General features: G+C 35.1%; 4 protein-coding genes across 5 annotated transcripts in view; 1 reads left to right on the top strand and 3 right to left on the bottom strand.

Annotated features, from left to right (window-relative positions):
* Positions 1 to 1,176: 1,176 nt before the first annotated feature.
* LOC132175055 (protein phosphatase 1 regulatory inhibitor subunit PPP1R8 homolog) lies at positions 1,177 to 3,632 on the bottom strand. Of its 2 annotated transcripts, XM_059586863.1 has the most exons (3): positions 3,571 to 3,623; positions 2,602 to 3,318; positions 1,177 to 2,308 (listed from the first exon to the last, which is right to left on the bottom strand). In XM_059586863.1, the coding sequence occupies exons 2-3, from the start codon at positions 3,051 to 3,053 to the stop codon at positions 1,492 to 1,494; spliced, it is 1,269 nt and encodes a 422-aa protein (XP_059442846.1). In that variant the 5' UTR covers positions 3,054 to 3,318; positions 3,571 to 3,623; the 3' UTR covers positions 1,177 to 1,491. The 2 variants fall into 2 exon arrangements, with proteins under 2 accessions (XP_059442846.1, XP_059442845.1); XM_059586862.1 differs by having other exon boundaries at positions 2,602 to 3,632.
* Positions 3,633 to 4,649: 1,017 nt separating this feature from the next.
* LOC132174738 (farnesyl pyrophosphate synthase) lies at positions 4,650 to 9,049 on the bottom strand. Its single transcript, XM_059586394.1, has 12 exons — positions 8,761 to 9,049; positions 7,476 to 7,500; positions 7,240 to 7,355; positions 7,024 to 7,110; positions 6,816 to 6,932; positions 6,636 to 6,724; positions 6,481 to 6,532; positions 5,868 to 5,963; positions 5,605 to 5,649; positions 5,401 to 5,490; positions 5,241 to 5,312; positions 4,650 to 5,015 (listed from the first exon to the last, which is right to left on the bottom strand). Exons 1-12 carry the CDS (start codon positions 8,869 to 8,871, stop codon positions 4,887 to 4,889), a joined length of 1,029 nt encoding a protein of 342 aa, XP_059442377.1. The 5' UTR covers positions 8,872 to 9,049; the 3' UTR covers positions 4,650 to 4,886.
* A 2,790-nt stretch (positions 9,050 to 11,839) lies between these two features.
* On the bottom strand, positions 11,840 to 15,478 carry LOC132176265 (E3 ubiquitin-protein ligase At4g11680). The gene is made up of 3 exons (XM_059588423.1): positions 14,260 to 15,478; positions 12,638 to 13,019; positions 11,840 to 12,331 (listed from the first exon to the last, which is right to left on the bottom strand). The coding sequence occupies exons 1-3, from the start codon at positions 14,760 to 14,762 to the stop codon at positions 12,185 to 12,187; spliced, it is 1,032 nt and encodes a 343-aa protein (XP_059444406.1). The 5' UTR covers positions 14,763 to 15,478; the 3' UTR covers positions 11,840 to 12,184.
* Positions 15,479 to 21,165: 5,687 nt separating this feature from the next.
* The window catches only part of LOC132174860 (uncharacterized), a 6,522-nt gene continuing 6,460 nt past the window's right edge, over positions 21,166 to 21,227 (top strand). The window contains exon 1 of the mRNA XM_059586581.1: positions 21,166 to 21,190. The gene's annotated coding sequence lies outside the window, so the exon portion shown is untranslated. The remainder of the gene's footprint in view (positions 21,191 to 21,227) is intronic.

Below are 21,227 nucleotides of genomic sequence, written 5' to 3'. Positions count from 1 at the left end.
TTTGTTGAGGCCTTGAAATAGGGATGGGATATTTCATGACTTGGATTAGATTTTCGAGTATCTAACCGTATACATGGTGTCACATCATTTAAAGAATTAAAATGACGTGACAACGTAGATAACATATACACCGTTAAATGCTGTGAAATCTAATATGAATCATGAAATGGTTCCTCTCTATTTACCTAAAATGGAGAGGATCTTATTTCCTTCGGGACTTGTAGACCTTATTATCAATGAAATTGAAATATTTTTCTTTCTTACAAACAACAAACATCAATTCTATAAAGCAAGTAAAAATCACATTCTCTAATGACATATCTCATAGACTAAGAAAGAAAACTTTGTGTATTTGTATTTGGAGACTTTATTTAACATATGATCATGTCGAATTTGTGAGCATACTAGCAATTTTTATTTTTGTTTTCAAAAAAAAAAATAGCAGTCGGTTACACAATACAATCCTTTTGTTCTTGGTGTCAATAATATGATGGATCCCGTTGTGTAAATAGAATATGTTCTGCTTTGAAATTGGCTATAAATAAATCCTTCTATTTGCTATGTTATGATGCTAAAAATAGTTGGGCCTAGTTTGATAACGACTTTGAAAATATTTTTCTGTTTTCAAAATCAAAATTTTATTTTCTTTAAAATTATTGACAAACAATTTAAAACACAAAGTATTTTTAGAAAACTTTTCTCACCTTATAGGGATATATTTTGAGGGAAAAAAAAAAAAGGATGCTTAAATTTTTAAATATAAGAGCTAAATTATTACTTAAAAATTGTTTTTTTAAAAAATAAAAATAAAAATAAAATTAGAGAACCATGTCTAATGGAGAATAGGGATAATTGTGTGACCATCACAAGAAGTCCAGGGTGGTCGCACAGCCACCCCTACCAGAACAGGGTGATCGTGCAGTCAACCCCTCTCTTCCACCGAGTATGGTCACACAACCGCTCTATATAGAAGTAAGAAGTAAGCTCTACACCTAGTTGTGTTTTCTCAAAATAACTGTGTTGAGTTTTTTTTTTTTTTTTTTTTTTTTTTTTTAACAAAAATAAAAATAAAAATAATAAAAAAATAAATTTCTGAAGTGAACCTTACCAAAAAAAGGTGGAGGCTGGAGAGTAAGAGTAAATATTTCCAATAGAACGTGATGGGACAAAATCAAATGGAAGAACTAGTTACGTACATTCAACCAAGTCTATGAACAATTTTTTTTTTGATAAGTAACCAAGTCTATGAACAATTACCAGCTACACAAAAGGGCAACTAGAACTAAAGCCTTTCTTCATAAAATCTGTTTTATCCTTTCAAGGTACTGAACAAGGGCTTCAAACCCTGTGGCAAAATGTAGCGAGGAGATATTTCACATGCAGAAGGAATATAACTTCACAAATGCCCCTAAACTGATAATACTGAAACTATATCACTTAACCACACGCCTCCAAAAAATAGTCAACCTCTTCAGGACCTTTGCACCTTGATTAATCGCCAAACAGATCATTATCATCATCATCATCATGTCCTGTACTAGATCTCCCAGTTGAGTCACGAGAAAATTCTCCATCTTTTGTTGAAGAACGTTGTCCATCACCAGGAGGAACAGAAGCATAAGCCCAGGATGAACCCACTTTACCTGAAAACGATTCTCCGTAAAGATCATCATAAATTGCATTACTTTTTGGAGTTGATTTGACCTTGTTCAAAACTTCTTGTAATCTATCAGTAACACCTTTCTGGGTGATGCTTTTTTCCCTTGATGAGCCCTGTTCCTTCCCCTTTGGAATAACAGTAATCTCTACAAGTGATTCATACTTACCAACAAGGCTTCCTTCTTTTACACCACCTGGACCAGGTTCGGTTTCAACATGTGCACCATCTGAAACGCCAATCACTTCAGACAACTCTCCTCCAACTTGATCTCTGAAAGTAACCCTTAGTTTCCTAGTCTTTTTGGCAGGTCTGGATCCCTGCCTGTCATCATTCCTATCAAATGAGCTTTCCAAATTCCCACTAGATTTGGCTGATAATTCTTGCTTGGCCAGACCATACCTATTGAGAGCTGTATTATAAGCCAAAACAGCTTCTTCATTAGATGGATCAGGAGGAGGTAGATTGATCTCTGCAGGTTGCAGAGGAGGAGGAAAAAGAGCTTTGATATTCTTTCTCAGTATATAAGTTCTTGTTGATGCAGCAAACCGCAAAGACTGACCCGGTTCAATCTCAACAGGATTATCCTTTGTCAGGCGTTCATTTGCAACAAACGTACCATGAACAGACCCTAAATCAATCACAAATATGCTGCAGGCAAGATATAAAGTCCTGTAAATGCCTGCAAACTTGAACAAAAACAGCCCAAATTTGGAAACTATAAGGACACACACACAAACACGCATCACATACATAGAAAGAGAACATGAAATGAAAAGAGAGACACTGCCAGGTGTATCATATATGACCAACATGGACATCATTGCTGACAATTCCACATGCACACCTCATTCAAATAGAATACGCTTCAAGCATAATTTTAACATGGTCATCATGATCCTCAAAGTAAATGTAATGAAATATGTGAAGGAAATACATCTAACCTTCCATTCTTGTGAGGAACAACAGCTGCATGCTGGCGTGATATAGATGGATGATCAAGCACAAAATCACACATTGGAAACTGTCTCCCAAAGATGTGCCTTCGCTTATCCAGATTAATCTGACCAATGACCTCTCCATCCTTCAACACCTCAAGATAATACACACCAGGCCGAGGCTCTATTGCCCAATCAGGAGGCTGCCAAGTTGAGAGACTCCCTCCGACCTGAGTCACTTGTAGCCCTGGCACCGCTGGCACCGTGACTTCAGGTCCAACGGGTTTTTGAGGATCATGGAGCCGGTTTTTGAATGGGGTTTCCTGATGAGAAGGTTGGGGGTGGATGGACGAAACCAAAGGTTCTGTTGTTTGCTTGTGTGATGATTTAGAAGCAACTGAGAACGGCTCCAATGTCTGAGCTTTTCTAAATCTTTCAAGCCCTGCTCTTCCATACATTTTCCCCCCTTTCTCCAACACCCTATTCAAAAACTCATACAAATACAATAAAACCCACACGAAAATGTACCATTTGCTTTGACTACCACAGACTCCCTACTAATCCTCTTCAAATATCTAAAACAAACTATTTATCATCTAATACAAACTAGTTAAAAATTCCCCCCCCAAAAAAAAGGTACCATTTTCTTCAAATTCCAGACACTTCTCAAATACAAGTCCTCCTCGATAGGAAAGAAATTGACTCAAGAAGGAAAATTAACCCCTGCATTAATTGAGTAAGAAACTTTAACCCGTCTATAAGATTGGAGTAGCATTTTAGCTGCAAGCTTAATGTTGTTTATCAAAAAATCACAAATGCATCACCTCAAATATTAGCACTCCTTTTTGTTTTCCTTCAGTTTCTCAGCAACCAAACAGTGAATTGGATTGGCCATATATAGTGGACAATTATTAAAACTATAACTAATTAAATTAAAAATTGCTAAAATCAATTTTCGTGAGAGAGAGATTTTACCTTTAACAGGGTTTCTGACAGAGAGAGAGAGAGAGAGAGAAAGAGAGAAGGGTTTTGGAATCTTATAATTGATGAAGTCCTTTCTAGTTTCTAGCTCCAAATTCCAATATAGCCGAACCGTTTCGGGGGAAGCCGTTTCGTAATATGGTCTCAATTTGCGCCTAAACTGTATGTCGTTTTAAAAATAGAGGGACCGTAGTTGTCTGCCGTAAGGAAAATGCCTAGGGCAGGTATACTACAACCTTTTTGGAAACTCACGTACGAGTCAACATGAGTAACACATGGCACATAAAGACAAAAACTTAAGCAACAAAATTTAGTAAGTAAATTTAATGTAGTTGGCATGACAATTCGTGAATTGTCACGTAAATTTGTAAGAAATAAATAAAAATTATAGTACTTTCAATAAAGTTTTTTATTAAATTGTAATCTTCTCTTGTTTTATGCCTAGAAAATATGGAGCATGATTTTGTTGAGGAATTGTAAGAAGTTTTTATCTTCTCTTCTCTTACAACCTAATTTGTAAGAAGTTTTTATCCATTTTCTTATACATAATATAGAATACCATTAAACCGTCAATTCTTAACTTTCTCTTCTCAATACATCCTCACCAAATGTAAAAACAAAACAAAACATTTTTTAATCTTTAACAACATTTACTCTCCTTCCTATAAAAAAATATAGAAACCTTTAAAAAATGATATTTAAATGAAGTAGTGAAAATAGTTATAATAAAGAGTGTGATGTAAATACTTTGAAAAGGTTTATAGCTAAAATATAAAAATGTGATTGTTTATCTAAAATAGAGAACAAATTTATTGAGCGGATGTGAATGTTACTTACAAGTTCTAGTGCTTGATCTTGAAACGAGATAAGGATCTACTTCATTTCAAATGAAATGAATAGTATCAATTTAACGGTCAAGATTTATAATTGGTGCATCTAACGGTTTACATTATTTCAAATTATTTAAATTATTTAAAAGACAACTAACATTGACTTCATATATATTGTTAGTTACACAAACTTTAAATCTTAATTATAAAATAGATAGGATCCTATTCCTCCTGAAGAATGAATACTGTTAATGCAAAATTTATTTAGAACCTTCTACAACCATCTGATTACAGAGATTCACCAACCCATTTGGCGGATTGATTTTCCACTCTGAGAGACAGAGAGAGGATTTTAGAAGCATAAACAGAACCAATAATAAGAAAATCTTCATATATAGTACAAACACTTTAATGGGAGTGAACAAATGCTAATGGTGAGAAGACTGGATGTCAACTCTGTTGAACCTTCTGCCTCGGTTCCTACTTCAGTCTCTTGTAAATCTTTGCCAGGAAAGATTTTAACACCGCTTGCACTGCTTTACTTGGATGAGATTCAATGAATTTTACAAGCTTCTCATAGCTCTCCCTCTCATACTCCGCAAAAACACCCTACAAAATAACCTCAGGTTAAACTTGAATTTGAAAGGTCTGGTTCCCATTTCCAGTGTATGCAGTTTAACCAAGAAATGCCGGGTATTTGAGATTTTTTCAAATATTTTTCCATAGTGCCATTTTGGGGTTGTTCAACAAAGATCTCTCTTTTTTCTATTTCTCTTAATAATGAATAATGCTCCAAAAAGATGTAAAGAAGAAAGATGAGGCAGAGAGAGAAACCTGAAGATCAAGAACTTTATATAGTTCTTTCACTTTTGCAACACAAGCTTCATCTGCTTTCCCATAAACCTCCTGATGACAAAACATGACATATAAAAGTCTATTAACTGTTATGCCAAAACGTCATACAATTTTAAGTTGGATGAAGCTGCGGGCTTACATATAATAGTTTCTTCTGTTCCTCGGTAGAACGTTCTAGTGCTTTCACAACTAACCAAGAGCACTTAAAATCTTCAATATCTGTTCCAACCTGATGGTTCAAAAGGCCACCAGTAAGGTGTCTTAAGTATTTAATAGAACAAAGAAATCAACATTCATGGAAATTTCATTACCAAGAGTCGTATGAGTACATCACATAACATACCTTACCAATCACTTCAGGAGCACCAAAACAATCCAGATAATCGTCCTACACAACACATTTAAATATCATTAACACTGACAGAGAACCTCTGGAAAATTACCAGAAAAATATATATGCATGTTTGATTACTGACAAGACATGGGAAAAGAATACAAATTTTGGCTGTAATAGTTTTGAGTTTGGAATTGATGAATACTTTGTCTTCACACCGTCTTTTGGCAACCAAATGAATGTAATGATTTTCATGTGCAATATACAATTACCTGTACTTGAAAATAGATCCCCATTTCAATAAGAATGTCCTTCACATTAATATGATTTTCAAGATTTTCACCCGCCATAAGCAACGCACAAGCAACCTGGATACGCAGAATGAGCAAAAAGAATAAAACGTATAAGCAGATTCACTAAGGTTGGACGTAAATAAGCACTTCTTAGAAAAGACGCAGAAAAATTAAGATTATAAAAAGGTAAGGGTTATGTGGCATGGTTTTAGGCCTTTAAGAACATAAACCTATGAGCATGTTAGCAATATTCTTATGAATTTTTGAGTCAAACTGTTTAATGGGCTCAAAAACTGTTTTTTTTTGGGGGGGGGGGGGATCGAAATTCCTATAAAACATGGCCATCAATATCCAAAAGTTCCATAAATGAGCAGTTTCATGTGGAAAGAAACTTCAACAAGCAGTCAGCAAGTTCACAGGAAAATAATCAACAGATTTTCAGATTTACTCTGAAGAAACAACAGTTGAGAATCATTTAAATGGAATTTAACAACAAAAAAAAAAACCTCCCTTAATTGGTTTAACGAAAATGATAAATATCAATCAGACTTAGCAACAAGAGTTATGAACATAGAATAAGAAAATTACTCACTGGAAGGTAGAATGAATAATAAGCAGTTTTGTACTGAACAATGCGTCGGTGCCTGCATGAGAATACAAATATTTCATCTGTTAAGGACACAAAAAGGAACTCATTATTGGAAGTTAAATCATATAGGCATCACAACCATCTCAAATTTTACTTACAGAGGAAGTGAGTACTTAGATAGATCTTTCTCTCCTTCAAGTGTGGTAATTAAATCTATCATTTGTCCTGATGCTGTTTGGAATTCCACCTGGATATAGATAAATGATATCATGATTGGTCTTTGGTCAGAAAGGAAACTCACCAGTCCTGCCTTAGAATATATACAAAGATAAGCCCACCTCATTAAATAAATCCAGCAGATCCACATAGTAAGGTTTTTCTCTAAAATGCTTCTTGAGAATTCTTGGAATGTGGTTACGAAGAATTATGCCATCATTTGTAGCAATCAAACCAACCTATGATGAGTTATTGCAGATGTTAGGAAAAACCATTAACGCGCTTTTTATGGTAAGAAGGAAGGCATTCATTCTCACTACAACTTCACACCTTAGGTTGCCTAAACCAGCAAGGTTGGCCACGGCGTGTAACAGAATTGTCCATGATGTCATCAAGAACAAGAAAATATGCTTGAAGCTGCAAGACTCTTTGTTAAGACGGGACTAAATTTTGATGCAACCAATGTGAAACAACTGGTGTGGTAATTATCATGAGTGATAAAATCAAGATCAGCCAAAAGAGCAAAGAGGTACATTGTAGGCATACCCATTCAATGCACCAACCTAGTGCGCATGCAAGAAAAACCTCATCATCAGTTAGTTCCTTTCCTTCTTTCAGTAACTTGTAGCTGTCAATGACAGATAGTCCTCGGTTCAACTTGCCTGCCAATAACCAATCCAATTAAAACTATTTCCTCTTCTCTGGAGGGCAGAAGCTTTAGCACAAAGAGGTCACGAGAACAAAGAGTACAATTTCTTATATTATCATATTACAGTACAAACCTCCTGGTACATTGTAGTCCAGCATCTGCAAACAATGGGGCACAGAGACACAATCAGGACTAGTACAAATGGGCATATTTTTAAAGGGAAGGAGAGAAGTGGTACACCGCTAAAGAATACATGCTGGTAGATGCTTATGGCATTGCAAAATACATTGGAACAGATACACACATAGGCCACATGTGCATGAGCAGGCACACACACATAGTCTAAGCCCAAGAATAGAGTAATTAGAATAATATGAAGAGACATCTATGTGCATGCACACACTCACAGCACAAACACATCCGCACACACACGGCAACGGCTTTTCTTGGTTTACAGCTTCTATGATGCCTGCACTTCAACATGCCCGAAAAACAATACAAGAAAGATTGCTCTTGCATCCATGCAACTATAATAGACTACACAAAGGCCATCCTGTTCCACCATTATTAAAGTTATTGGTTTCCAAGCATGGCAAAAGAAAAATCTCCAGAGAACAGCTTGTTGTCATATTAGGTGTCAAAAGAAACCATATTTGGTACAAACAATCAATGTTTAGAACGGGGAAGTAGTAGTTGCACAAAATGTAGTTCCATTAATTTATCCCCAAGAATAAATGAGCTTCAAGTTCATTGAATCTTGCAACTTCATGCCATCTACCGCGCTAATTATCCGTCTCGAATCCATGGTTCTTTTTCTGTATCATGCTTAATATACAATTAAAGTTCTCATCTTAGATTCTTAGTAGTTGCACAATCCTCCTCTGTTTTCTTCTTTGACCCATAACACCAAGTTCTCGGACCACTAAGGACAACCCATAACCTTACCATATTTTATACACCCGGCTGAAAAACCCCACCTAATTTAGTCAACTAACCAATACCCACGTATTCTTTAATTAATATTAACTTCACCAAATTTATAATTCCTTTCCACTAAAATTTCAGAGATCTAAGGCCAACAAACACCTAGTACTACAACCATGAGCTCGGTTGAGTAAACGAACAAACAATCAAATGAGAACTCGCAAAACAAGTGACAAAAATCGAACTTTTCTTTTCTTGAAGAAATAAAGCTTTATCCCAAGGCATCAAAATCACACAGAATAGACATAATTTGTGTCCCAAGGTCACATATTTACATACCAAACCGAAACAAAACACCACCAACACTCAAACCCAACAGCCTCAAATCAAAGCATCCAATCGGCAATCACACACAACGAATATACAAAATAAAATGCACAACGTGTACGTTTATGTGCGTGTGAAACATTAGAGAGAGAGAAATGGAGATTTACCCGCTCGACCCATTGGCGAGAATCGTCGGTGAATTCGAAAGCCGGGTCATGGAGGAGCTCCGCTTTCAACACCGAGTAAACCTCCAAGAATTTCGACCTTATCTCGCCCATTCTTTCTTTCTTCACAAACAAACAAACGCACACAGAGAGAGCGAGCGAGAGAGCGCAGGTGAAAGTGAGAAGGGTCCGTATTGTTCAAGTGGTGGCGGAGATTTTGTTGCAGCTCTTTTTATACTCGCCGCTTGTGTCGAATCAGCTGGTAGTAGTTGGCGACTTGTACGAGCAACCGTGAGAGTGGCCTTCAATTTGGTCTAAATTTGCAAAGTTGCCACATTCTATAATGGGAAACCAAAAAATACCAGAAAAAAAAATTCTTCAATTCACCTTCATGTCCTCTTACCCGAGGGAAGCAGGGGCATGATTGTTATTTTCATCTCTGTTTGAGGTCGTTTAGTAATCTAAATCCCGTCGTGCGATAGAGGACACGAATTAACCGTCCTAGTACTATTCTTGAGAGGGAAGCACTCGTTTTTCTCGCCAACTGGCTCAAGTCAACGCTAAACAGTTAACCTCGACTCTCCTTCCTAATTGAGTAATTTTAAAAGTTTTTTTTTTGTGTCGATTTAAGAATAATGTGACTATTAAAATCATCATTCGATCAAAATTTAATAATAATCAATCACAAGCCTAATAGTAATTTTAATAATCACATCATTTTTTAAAGGACTTAAGAGAGACTCGTAACATTATTTCTAACTTAAACGACACCCAAGATATTACGATGAACAGCCGCTTTAATTCCGTGCTTTTGTAACGGGTGACGGGCTGTCACCGACAGCCATACACGTGGCATCCTACTACTGCACCAAATGAATTTGACTCGAGATTTGTCAAAAATTTGGCAATAGAGCATCAATAAAAGTGACCTGCAATGGTGTATTTCTATAGATGGAAGCCTTGGAGTTGAAGGACTATACGTGCAAAGTCCAATTTTGAAACATTACCTACTACAATTAAAAACTTAATTTTTACTGTCACATTATTTAATTATAAGATAATTGAATAAAAGTTTATTAAATAACATTATTCAATTCAATCAAAAAATCATATGCTTCTCGATCCTCACATACCAAGGGATATGTGGAAAAAAATTTACAAACAGTAATGATTTTTAATAAACTCTTATATAACTGTTATACAATTTGATGATGTGGAAGTCAAAAGTAACCATTAGATTAGCACTTGTTAAAAAAAAAAGTTAATGATTGATTTTCACTACTATGTCATCTTAATTGCATAGCCGTCTTTATTAAATAACATTATTCATTTATAAATTAGGTTAGAGAAAATTCTCCCAACCAAATTTGATAGAAATTTCTATCCTTACCAAACTGTGGTACACACTACCAACTACCCTATATTTTGGCTAGAAGTAAACATTAGAGTATCCTAGAAATTTGCTAGAAATTTCTATATGAAGTCAGTAAGCAAACAACAAATCTTTTGAGTATTTGTTATATCAACAATTTCTCTAGTATGAATATCCTAGAGAAATTAGAATAATTTGATCAGGTCAGATCAAGACCTGCAATTTTTTTTCTTAATACTGGTTCTAAAGACAGATTTTACAAAAACATTATGAAAGTAATGTTTCAAGTCAAAACTATTGGTTATATTGAAAACTCTACCTTAAAGAATACATGATAACACCTCTTCACAAACACCTTGCAAAAAGAATTTATTAAGACACATTGTTTCTGAGGTTTATATGTTGCTTGGTGGTGTCATTATGGAAGGAACGTGATGGGTGATCAAGCTATAATAGCGGGCATTCTCACGTATCATAACCTCTCATGGTGATAGATTTTTTCGTGGGAGATGTTTGTTCACCATGAACGGACACAACCCTTTTAGGGATTGTATGTGTTAAACATCATTACATCTATTAAATGATGCAATGGTGGTGAGTTTTAATTAGTAACTTCTCCCTTAACAAGTTGTCTCTCCATGAGATTAATACCCTCATAGAGATGATATATCACAATTTTCAAGATCTTACAGTTGGGAACTTGTGATTTCCTGTCGATCATATCTAGATTATAATTATCACCATTTGTGCTATTGGGTAATGCTAGATCTACAACCCATTTATAAATCTTTTACAAGCATACTGACATGCGTTAGAACGTGATTAGAGCATCATCAGACATTTAAAAAAAAATTAACATTGTCCAATCACATACTAACACATGTAAACAAATTCTTAAAGAGTTGTAAAGAGAATGGAGGTCTAACATTTTTCATTACTATTACCATCACACTACTTGTACAACTAGCCTACTAGGGTTGGTGAGATGAACGTGAAACATAACCTCAGCCAGCAACTTAAAAAGTCAAATGTGTTGAAAATGCAGTTGCCTTTACACACTGCACTCAGAACACGCATACTCATGTCGAATTAGGTGCTAACAAAATCCACCTAACAACCATTTTTTCCATCATTAGTGCAAACAATTGTTTAAATATATATATATTTGACCAGCTCCCAAGAGAAAAGAACAGAATTGAAGCCAAAGCAAAGAAAACGATGATACCTTGAGTTTTCTGTAGAGCAGAGTAGATTAATTAGTCATGTTAAGTCACGAGGTCCCATTTTAACAGACATTGACTTTGTAGGTGGTGCTGAGAATTGAGTCAGAGGACATGGCTATCTTTAACAAAATATTCATTCCTGCTTTGAATTATCTAAGTTCCCTTTCTTAACAGAATTATTTATTCTTGAGAGTAGGACTGACAATTTTTTACATAACTCGTAATTGATAAATTTTGACACGATCCACGAACCTAACATGTAATTGGTGGGCTGTGTTAAGGTTAATCTATATAGTCTTATACTTATGTCTCGATACGATCTGAACTCGACATACAAATATGAATTGCCACTTCTACTTTAGAAAAGGTGGGTTTGGGGAGGTATTTTACACTCACTATGCTCCAATAAAATTTGGCAAAGATGCTGTATCTAAGTGTGCACAAAATGAAGAACATTGTGTAAGAGAGCATAAATTTATATATAGAATAAGCACTCAATCATTATTTAGTGCATGTATTTCACATTTTAATGAAAATCAAAAATCATATACAAGTGTTGATGTATCCTGGTAGCTAGGGTAATAGACTCCGCTACCTTTAGGAAGCAAGGAGTCCAACATCATTATCCTGCTGTGTATACTCAAAGACAGTAGACTTCAGTATATTCATGGTTACTGGTGACCTCCACTGTACAAGCAATACTCACTCGAGTAACCATGTTAATACATATAAATCACACCAAATTAAAGTGAGAAAATTTGAAAAAAAAAAAAAATAACAATGAAAAGAAAGACCAATAAAAACTTCAGCTTCTAAGTGATTATCTTGCTTTCTACCTCTCTAGTTCTTGTTTACAAAGAGGGCATGAAGATATAATTTGGAGCCATTGATCCACGCACTTGAGGTGAAACACATGGGAACAGGGCAACTGTCTCAATTCTTCCTTGTCCTTATATTTAGCTAGGCAAATACAGCATTCCTGTCAATCCCACCACAAGAAAACAGAACAGCCTCATCAGATAAACTTTAATAGAATATCATCTTTTTCACTTGGCATCTACTTGTTGAATTAAGCATTGAGAAGAGGCATTGAGTTTTTATTAAGATTCATTTGTGCAAGGCCAATTAAACAGTTAAAAAATGCTAGTTAGTAAATTGCTATAAGACTGAAATGAAGTAGTAGTAAAAACTGATTTTACTACTACGTCATCACAATCTACTAATCTCTACTAATCTATCTATTATTAGGCAAGATTAGCTATCTGCAAGTTAAAATTTGACTTACTGGATCTTCGTTTGTTAAGTTGGGATTGCAGACAGTATCATTGCCAAGCTCTAACTTGGTGTCGACTTCTTTATATCTCCAACTGGGAAGCTGGGAAATTTGATCTTCAGATGCACCCTTATCAGTTGATCCCATGTTCATGTTGTATCCGACGAGGCTGCTAATCAGTGGCACACAACAGCATAGCAGCAAAAACAGTAGGAATGGAAAGGAGTAGCAGATGGCATTCCAAGCCAGCAGGGAGATGCAGAGCACGTGAAGTTTTGGGGCTCGAGGGAAGGACCCAAAGCGAGAGTCGAAAACCCAAACATTGCCCATCACAAACCATATTGCAAAGAACAGCTCAAGTGAAGTCCGGCATTTGTTCATCAAATGTGAGATCCTGTACCCACCATTTACATTAAATCAATGAACACTTGTTTATGTGCATTAAAACAGTAAAAGCAAGCAGCTTATAATGATTTCATTATGATTTTCATCATTTATGCATTGCTTCCATCATACTTTTTTTCTTCTTTTTGGATAAATACCATCATACTTAGAATTTAAAGGTTGTCTAAGTTACTTGACATATTTGATGTTCTCATAAATCTTGTAGTACAACATCCATCACTCAAATCTCTCACAAGGACACAATATGCTCAAACCATATGGTACTATCAGGTTATACTCTTATATTACTTGTTACAATCCAAAGATGTGTTGGTTATATTTGCGCAGTGGACCAACATCCCTGCAATTGATTACTAAATTGCAGCCAACAAGAAAAGAGTTCCGATGAGGTTCATCTATCTAAAAAAGAATTGCTTGAACATTTGCTTAAACAAGTGAGCCCCATTGAAGTCCTCTCATTAAGAGCTCGAGCTTGGGCTCTTCCTAATCATTTGTATAACCCAGATGGCCCTACAACATAATCGATGCAGAACTCAACAAACGCCAATACAATGTCTTCGTAACCACACTATCTGAATTACAGTAATCATTTTTAGAATTTAGTATTTAGCCAGATATATAAGATTCATAACTACTAAGCTGTTTGCATAATTTCTTACTATTATATGATTTTCTTACTTTTTTAGAACGCTTTTCTGTCCAACTCAAATTTAATCCCAACATTTATTAGGGCTCATAATTTTTTACACAATTCGCAAACCAAATACAAACTCAACTCAAAGTCAAAGTTAGGGAATTAGGGTTGGAAAGTCTAGCCTATTTAATTAAATGGGTCAAGCTATGGTTAATCTATATAGTCTTATGTATATGTCTCAACATGACCTGAACCCAAACCCAACACCTAACATTTAGGGCTGAAATTTTTTTAACATGACTCGCGAACCCTATATAAATCTAATACAAAATTAGCGTGTTATGATTGAGAAGTCTAACACGTTTAATTAAATTGATCGGATTAAAATTAACTTATAGAATCTGATACTCATGTCTCATTATGGCCCAAATCAAACACCCCTACACAAATTGTAACCCCTAAAATTTGCATGATATTTTCGTCGCTAGCTCCAAAAATTCTAATAGTGATTTCCGACAGAAAAGCTGTCACCATGGGAATTACTAATGATTGTTTAGGATAAAAGTGATTGATAGGATAGGAGTTGAAGATATACCTGGATTCTTCGCTGCCCCTCTGCTGTTCCAAATCGGGAAGGCTTAAACCATCTCCTTGAGTCAGATGACGATGCCGGTAGCGGCCATAGAGTAGGAGCAGACTAAGCACACACCCAATATCATAACCAACAATCCAGATTCTCATAGGCCAAACAGGCCTCTCCCTCTTGGAAATGGCTAGAGTAAATGTTGTGAAGCTTATTTGAACAACCAAAGCTGTAAACTCCAGCAACATCCAAGTGCTTGAATTGAAAGGATTGGAGCCAAGATCAGATCTTGATCCATTTTGGTAGTGGAAAACTCTTCTTAAGAAGGTGAACCACCTCGCTCTAGAGATCCTCATCGCCATCTTTGCCCAGAAAGAAGAAGGGAGAGCACGAGAAGGCCTGTGTCGGCTGCCAACAGCCCCACCATCTTCCCTTGCCGGAGGATTTGACGAAAATGAAACCGCGCCGACGGAACTGCACAAGGAGTCCGGCGGAAAAAAGTACCGGGTGTTCATTTGGAGATTGTTAGAATATATTCAGAATAACAGAATATATTCTAACAGAGATATAGCAGAACGAGATGCCAAGCAATGACAATGACTATTTGTTGTGTGAATTTAACAGAAATCGGAATTCCAGCGGTTGAGTCACGAAGAAAGTGGCTGAGCAGTTGGTTTTGGTTGAAAGCCTATAATTCAGAGCGTCACACCATTCATGAGAGAGCTCAAAGAAGCAAACATGAAAAAAGTACCCGTTGGGTGGGGCAGCAGCAAGCCAAAACCCGAAATTCAGAAACCAAAAATCCCAGAAAGCCCACAGCTCAATACATTGAAAAATTCAAGCACCCCAGCTAAAGAACTCAACTGGGCCTGCTGCAGCTGGTCGCTTTTGCCACCAAAAATGTCAGAATCTCTTATGGGCATCCTTAGATGGACCTCAAGTATGAACAAAAGTTCTTGGAATTCAACAGTTTATAGAGGGATTGGGCAGAGTAAGATGGTTGTGAAGAGTGTGTCAGGAAGGTGAAGTTGGGTGTATCAGATGGTGACCAAGAAGCAACTGCAAAAAGCTTTGCTTTGATTCCAAGGGAATCAGAGGGTTTGGAGGGAAGTTAACCGTTGGCCTAACTTCCCTCTGGCTATTGTTTCTTAAGCAAGCAAAGCTGAGAGAGCAACCTTGTTCTTCAACTGCAAATCTCTCTCTCTCTCTTTCTCTCCCAAATAGAAAATTGAAATAAAAGCAAAGATATTTCATTATATTAAAGTTATGTTATTTTCACTTAGAACTTTAATTGGATAAGACTTAAAGAGATTATCTGATAATTACGTCTACTAATTTGTGTTTATGTAATAGAAAATAAATAAGTTGATTCGAATTCTGGCGGGTACTGTTGCTTTAGATTTTATGGTGAGCGGTTGGCCACCTAATCCACCTAGCCATGGTCCCTCATTTGTATTACATGCTGATTTTGGCCATGCCATTTCCTGCAGTTGGGACACTTGTCCTTGGGTAGGGCAGGACATTGTCCTATGAGAAAATCTAGGACAACAATTAGATGGTCTTAAATTTAAGAAACAGCATGATGGACCTTAAAACGCGAGGGTGGTTTGGCCGCTCTATGTGATGGAACAACACAAAAGACATTATAGATAGCAGCTTAATGGTGGTGGGAGCGGGCGAAGAGCAAAGAGAGACAGTAATGGGCATTTTTATAATGATATGACAATTTTTTTAACGGTTCAGATTAAAGGTATTGATATAATATCGTCCGCTAAGAAAATCAAGGACAACAACTAGAGAGGTATTAATTTTAGGGACAAATTCTGTTGACATTACTAGCATGATTGGAATTTGGAGCATTTGAGCCACTTGGTTTTGATCTGCTTCACATAACGTACACATATCAATTATAAAGTGGCTAAAACTTACCTGAGTATGATAATTTCTATAGGGCTTGTCAGATGTCAGCTTCAGATCTCTTGGAAACCAGCCATGTGTTACCACTTAAAACATTCATTATCCTTTGATTGATGTTTTTTTTTTTTTTTGAGTGCAATATTCTAGATATTGTATCTTGTACAATAACTCTAATATAAATCATTCATTTTATAATGGTTGTTTGGACCACCTCAAAGACCAATATTATGGCAAAGGGGGTGGAAGACCACTTTCAAATTATCAATAGTGGTGATGGTGGTGATACTATTAGTTGTGATAGGGGTGGAATTATAATTTTAGGTTTGGGAGAGCTAAAAAAAAAAAAAATTGGGGTTGGGGAGGGGAGATAAAAAGTTAATTTTGAAATAATTTATATATTTAAAAAAAAAAAATTATATGGAACGAATTGGAGCTTACGGGGGGTAGTACGTGGTTATGTCCCTAAGTGATAGCGTGGCGGTGAGGTTGGTGGGAGTAGCAACCGTAACCGTAAAGAGAGGATTTGTAAGTTTTTTAAATAACATGACAAAACCTAGGCCATTCAATTTAAAATAATTGGTCCAAGTTATTATTACACAGGTGGAATATTTAGGGCTTAAAATATCAATTAACATAACTTGCAGGATCGTCTAGGTTATTAGTATGTCAGCATTTTCTTAATTAATAAGCTTGGGTGAATTAAAAAAAAAAATAATAATAATAAGTTTGGGTATTATTCAATTCAGTATGGATTGGATAACTATAGCTCCAATCATATCTTGACTGAAAAAGCTAAAAAGCACAAAAAAAAAAAAAAAAAAACCCATAATTTATTTTGTTAAATTAGGCAAAATTGTTTAGAAGAAATGATAAAGATATTGGATTTTAACCTTAACTTCAATCAAAATTCAATCCTATCTTGACAGAAAAAAGCTAAAAAGCAAAAATAAAAAACCTTAGATCACTTTGATGTTATTATGAAGAATTGTTTAGAAGAGCCTAGAGGGGAAAAGGCTATTGGATTTTGACCTTCACCTCAATCAAAATTCAATCCAGTATGGATTGGATAGCTATGAATTCAATCCTATCTTGACAGAAAAAAAGCTAAGAAGAAAAAAAAAAAAAAACACTTAGATTTTTTTAAAAGGATATTAGATTTTGACCTGTACTTCAATCAAAATCATCACAGTCAATTTGAAGCTAAAATTTAATCGGAAATTCTCACGTGTGAGCCCCAAGAATTGAAAGCTCTTTTGTCCCACCAAACGTGCCTGTTGATGTCCGGATACATTGGTCATTGGATGGTGGCAAGACAACGATTTGTCCAATTCCATTCAACATGTTTCTCGCCAATATAATTGAAGTTTTAGATATGAAAATATTAGGTGTTTTTTTAGTATTTTTTTTATATTTTTTCAACTGTGATGTGGCTTTTAAAATTGCCGTTGAATTTGATATTATTATTATTGACTTTTAATCTATTGGTGATTTTAAAAGTCACATCACAGTTGAAATGACACTAAGAGAACACTAGAAGAACACCTAGCATTTCTCTTCTAGATATGTACTCATTTTCCTTCAAATTAGTTTCAAGAAATTTTTTCTAATTCAATCTATATTTTTAATAAAATTATTTGAAAAATATGTGCTCAAATATATATATAATTCAATATCAATCCCTATGATTTAATTACCTGATTTACAATTAGCTTCAATTCATGTGGTATTAAAAGAGGTCATTGAGATATACCAAAAAAAACAATTTAATCGCTAGAGTCAAATTCCGTCCACCGACTTAATATATTCTATTACTATAACACTAATAAGTGCGATTCTAATTCAATCTATTGAAGTCCGTTTGGGATTGCGGTTTCAATAAGTGCGATTTTAAGAATAATGTTTTTAAAATCTCTACTTTTTAAAATCATAAAAGCGTTTGGTAAAACATGTTAAAAAATATTTTTTTATTAAATATTTGTTATGCGAATTCATGATTTTGGTTTAAATTCGTACTTTTTCAAATAAGCATCCCTGCTTATTGAAATCGCAGATTTTTTTCTTATTTTAAACTAAGTGCTTGTTAAATCGCAATGCCAAACACCTTACATTTTACGATATCTTTTAAAAACGCAGATTATTCTTACAAAATCGCAATCTCAAACGCACCCTAATTTAGATAAAACACATACCATAATTTGATTAGTTATGATATGCCATATTATCAAAATTTGTTAAGACAACTCAAAAATTTCAGAATTCATTTTGAAATTATAAGAAATTAATTGCAAATCAAATAAATCACATCAACTGAATTTACATATTTTTTGTTTCAAATATATAACAATCAGCTTTTAAAAAAATATATGACAGGTTTATAAATTGAGGCCGAAAAAAAAAACATGTCCTATAAATATAGGGTTTGGGTCATTCCACGACATAAATGTCGACAAGGGCTGTTTAAGCAACTTTAAATACGTGTATTTTTATAATTGGTTATTACATTTCCTAGAAGTTTACAAATGTGTAGGTTTCTTGCACGACTCGTATTGGCAACGTGTTAATGAAAGAAATGGTCTATTTCTAGAAAATTGAAAATGCAGTCTACGTGATCCATACAATTTAATTAAGCTCAATGATTCCGTTTTTGACTGAGATTTGACCGTCTAGGTCGGTAACCAGGGCAACGTGTCATGCTGAGATCCAGCATTTTTTTGTTAGGGAAAGAAGTCACATCCAGAAGGAATGTATACCACGTAAGGACAATTTTAGGGGTCAAACTTTTATTTCAATTTTTTTTAATAAATCTATGTGTTAATTTATATTTTATAAAAATAAATGTCACACAAATTATTACGAAGTGTTATGTGAAGTGATACTATTATTACATGACACTTACCTCTCCTTCCAAAATCACATGAAGGCTTGGAAGGAGGAGTCCTCTCAGCCGACAACCTGAGCCACCCTCCTTTTGGTTCTTTCAAAGTTAACTTTGATGTTGCTGTTCGTTCTTGCTTTAGTGTGGCATTTGTTGTTCTTAGCAATCATGAGGGTTGGATTATGGCAACCTGCAGTACTCTTAGGCTGCCACCTTGGGATGTCTTTTTTGGTGAAGCTTCTACAACCATACTTAGCATTTGACTAGTTTTGTCTTATGGCTGCTCTTCTATCTTGTTTGAAGGTGACTCGCTCATCACCATTCTAGCTCTCAATCAAGGTCACCTTTTCACGGATTGGCTATGTGCTCTAATCATTAGTGACTGTCATCATCAGCTCTCTTTTATTTCATTTTGGACCGCTTCTAAGATCTTTAGATGTGTCAACTCTCGGGCACACTTGATTGCTAAATGAACCGCTTCTCACTCAGTGTTTGGAAGCATTCCCAACAATTCTCCTTTTCTTTATTCTCTTAAACTTAGGAGTAACAAAGACCCTCATTTGTAATTTGTGTTTTTTGTTTGTTCTTCTCTTTTCCCTGTTTCCCTTATATGAATAGAAAAAAATGTGTTATGTGAAGTGTCGCGTCAATTTTTAAACGTGATAAATGTCATGTAAATTGTCACGTGACAATCTGTAAAGACCCTCCTTTGTAATTTATGTTTTTTGTTTGTTCTTCCATTTTCCCTGTTTCTCTCGTATGAATAGAAAGAAAAAAAGAAAAAAAAAAAAACGTGTTATGTGTAGTGCCACGTCAATTTGTAAATATGGTAAGTATCATATAAATTGTCACGTGGCAATTTACATTATAATAACTGACGTAACAATTACAATGTGAACTGCTATGTTAATTTTTAAGAGTGACTTACAAGTTACAACATCTTGAAACAAATTAGAAGGAAACTTAAACAAATAGTCATGCAAAAGGGTCTATTGCCACAATCGAATACATCCATTGCACCATAATCGAAAGCTTCAAAGATTTACGGGAAAGCTAATAGTAGAGCACATATTGCACCTAAATGGGCTGCCTAGCTACCACAACTCTTTTGGTTATTTTCCTTGCTCTTTTATTTGTATTCCTTTCCCAATATTATTGTTTTTTTTAAAAAAAAAAAAACTTAAAATAAATTGGCAAAAAGTAAAAAAGGACAAATAGAGTATGCTATCCATATTTATTCTTTGAGACAAAGTAGTATTCAAACAATGAAAAGCAAAAAGTTGGTTTGCAAATCTTCGGTACTTGGTCCTTCCTATCAACTCATAAACGTCTAATCATGCAATCTCTAAGTTTCTCAGTTTTAAGTAATTCAAATAGGAATTAGATAAAACTAATAATAATAATATTTTATTTTACAGTTAATATATATATATATATATTTTTTTTTTTTTTGCATCCAATGGCATATATAGTATCACACCACTTAAAAGGTTTAGATGAGGTAGTATTAAATTTATTATGTGTTAACTTAGATATTGAAGTCTAACTTAAATTATTAAATAAATCATTTATATTTCACTTCTTAATTTAAGAAAAGTGTTTCAAATAAGGTTGTTGATTCTAATAATGATTTATTCAAAATTTAATGGTATTTTTCATTATCACGTCAAGAAATATAGAGTGTGAGAGTAGGAATGTAGTAGAAGCTATCGCAGCACTAGATGCTACCTAGTTATGCAGTGACATGGGTTACGAACAGGTCTAGTTTGTGGGAGATGCGAAGATGGTCGTTGATGCGGTGATCTCCTTGCTCTAGAGCAATCTGTACTTCCTCTTTTGAGTATCGATATGAAAATTTCACGTTTTAGCTCAAAAAAAAAAAGAATGTAGCATTTATCTCTACGTTGGGTTCGGCCCGGCCTAAATTTCCAAACCCGAGCATGGCCCAAAAGCTTTATTCCTGGCCGAAGGACCATCACCAGGCCTTCTTGCTCAGACGTCCGGGCTTAACGGGTCACCCAGCCCATCGTCACCCATCGACCGACCCATTCATCTTTTAAGTCTCTCTCTCTCTCTCTCTCTCTCGCTCGCTCTTCTCTCTTCTCTCTTCTCTCAGATCGGAGACCAATCGAATTCGAAGAACAGTGAAAGGTGAAAACTTAACCCTAATCTCTCAATAATTACGGCT

Source organism: Corylus avellana, chromosome ca3 (genome assembly GCF_901000735.1).
Source record: "Corylus avellana chromosome ca3, CavTom2PMs-1.0".
Classification (NCBI taxonomy): Eukaryota; Viridiplantae; Streptophyta; class Magnoliopsida; order Fagales; family Betulaceae; genus Corylus; species Corylus avellana.
The sequence above is the reverse complement of the archived record's forward strand: the minus strand, read 5'-3'. Positions and strand labels throughout refer to the sequence as shown.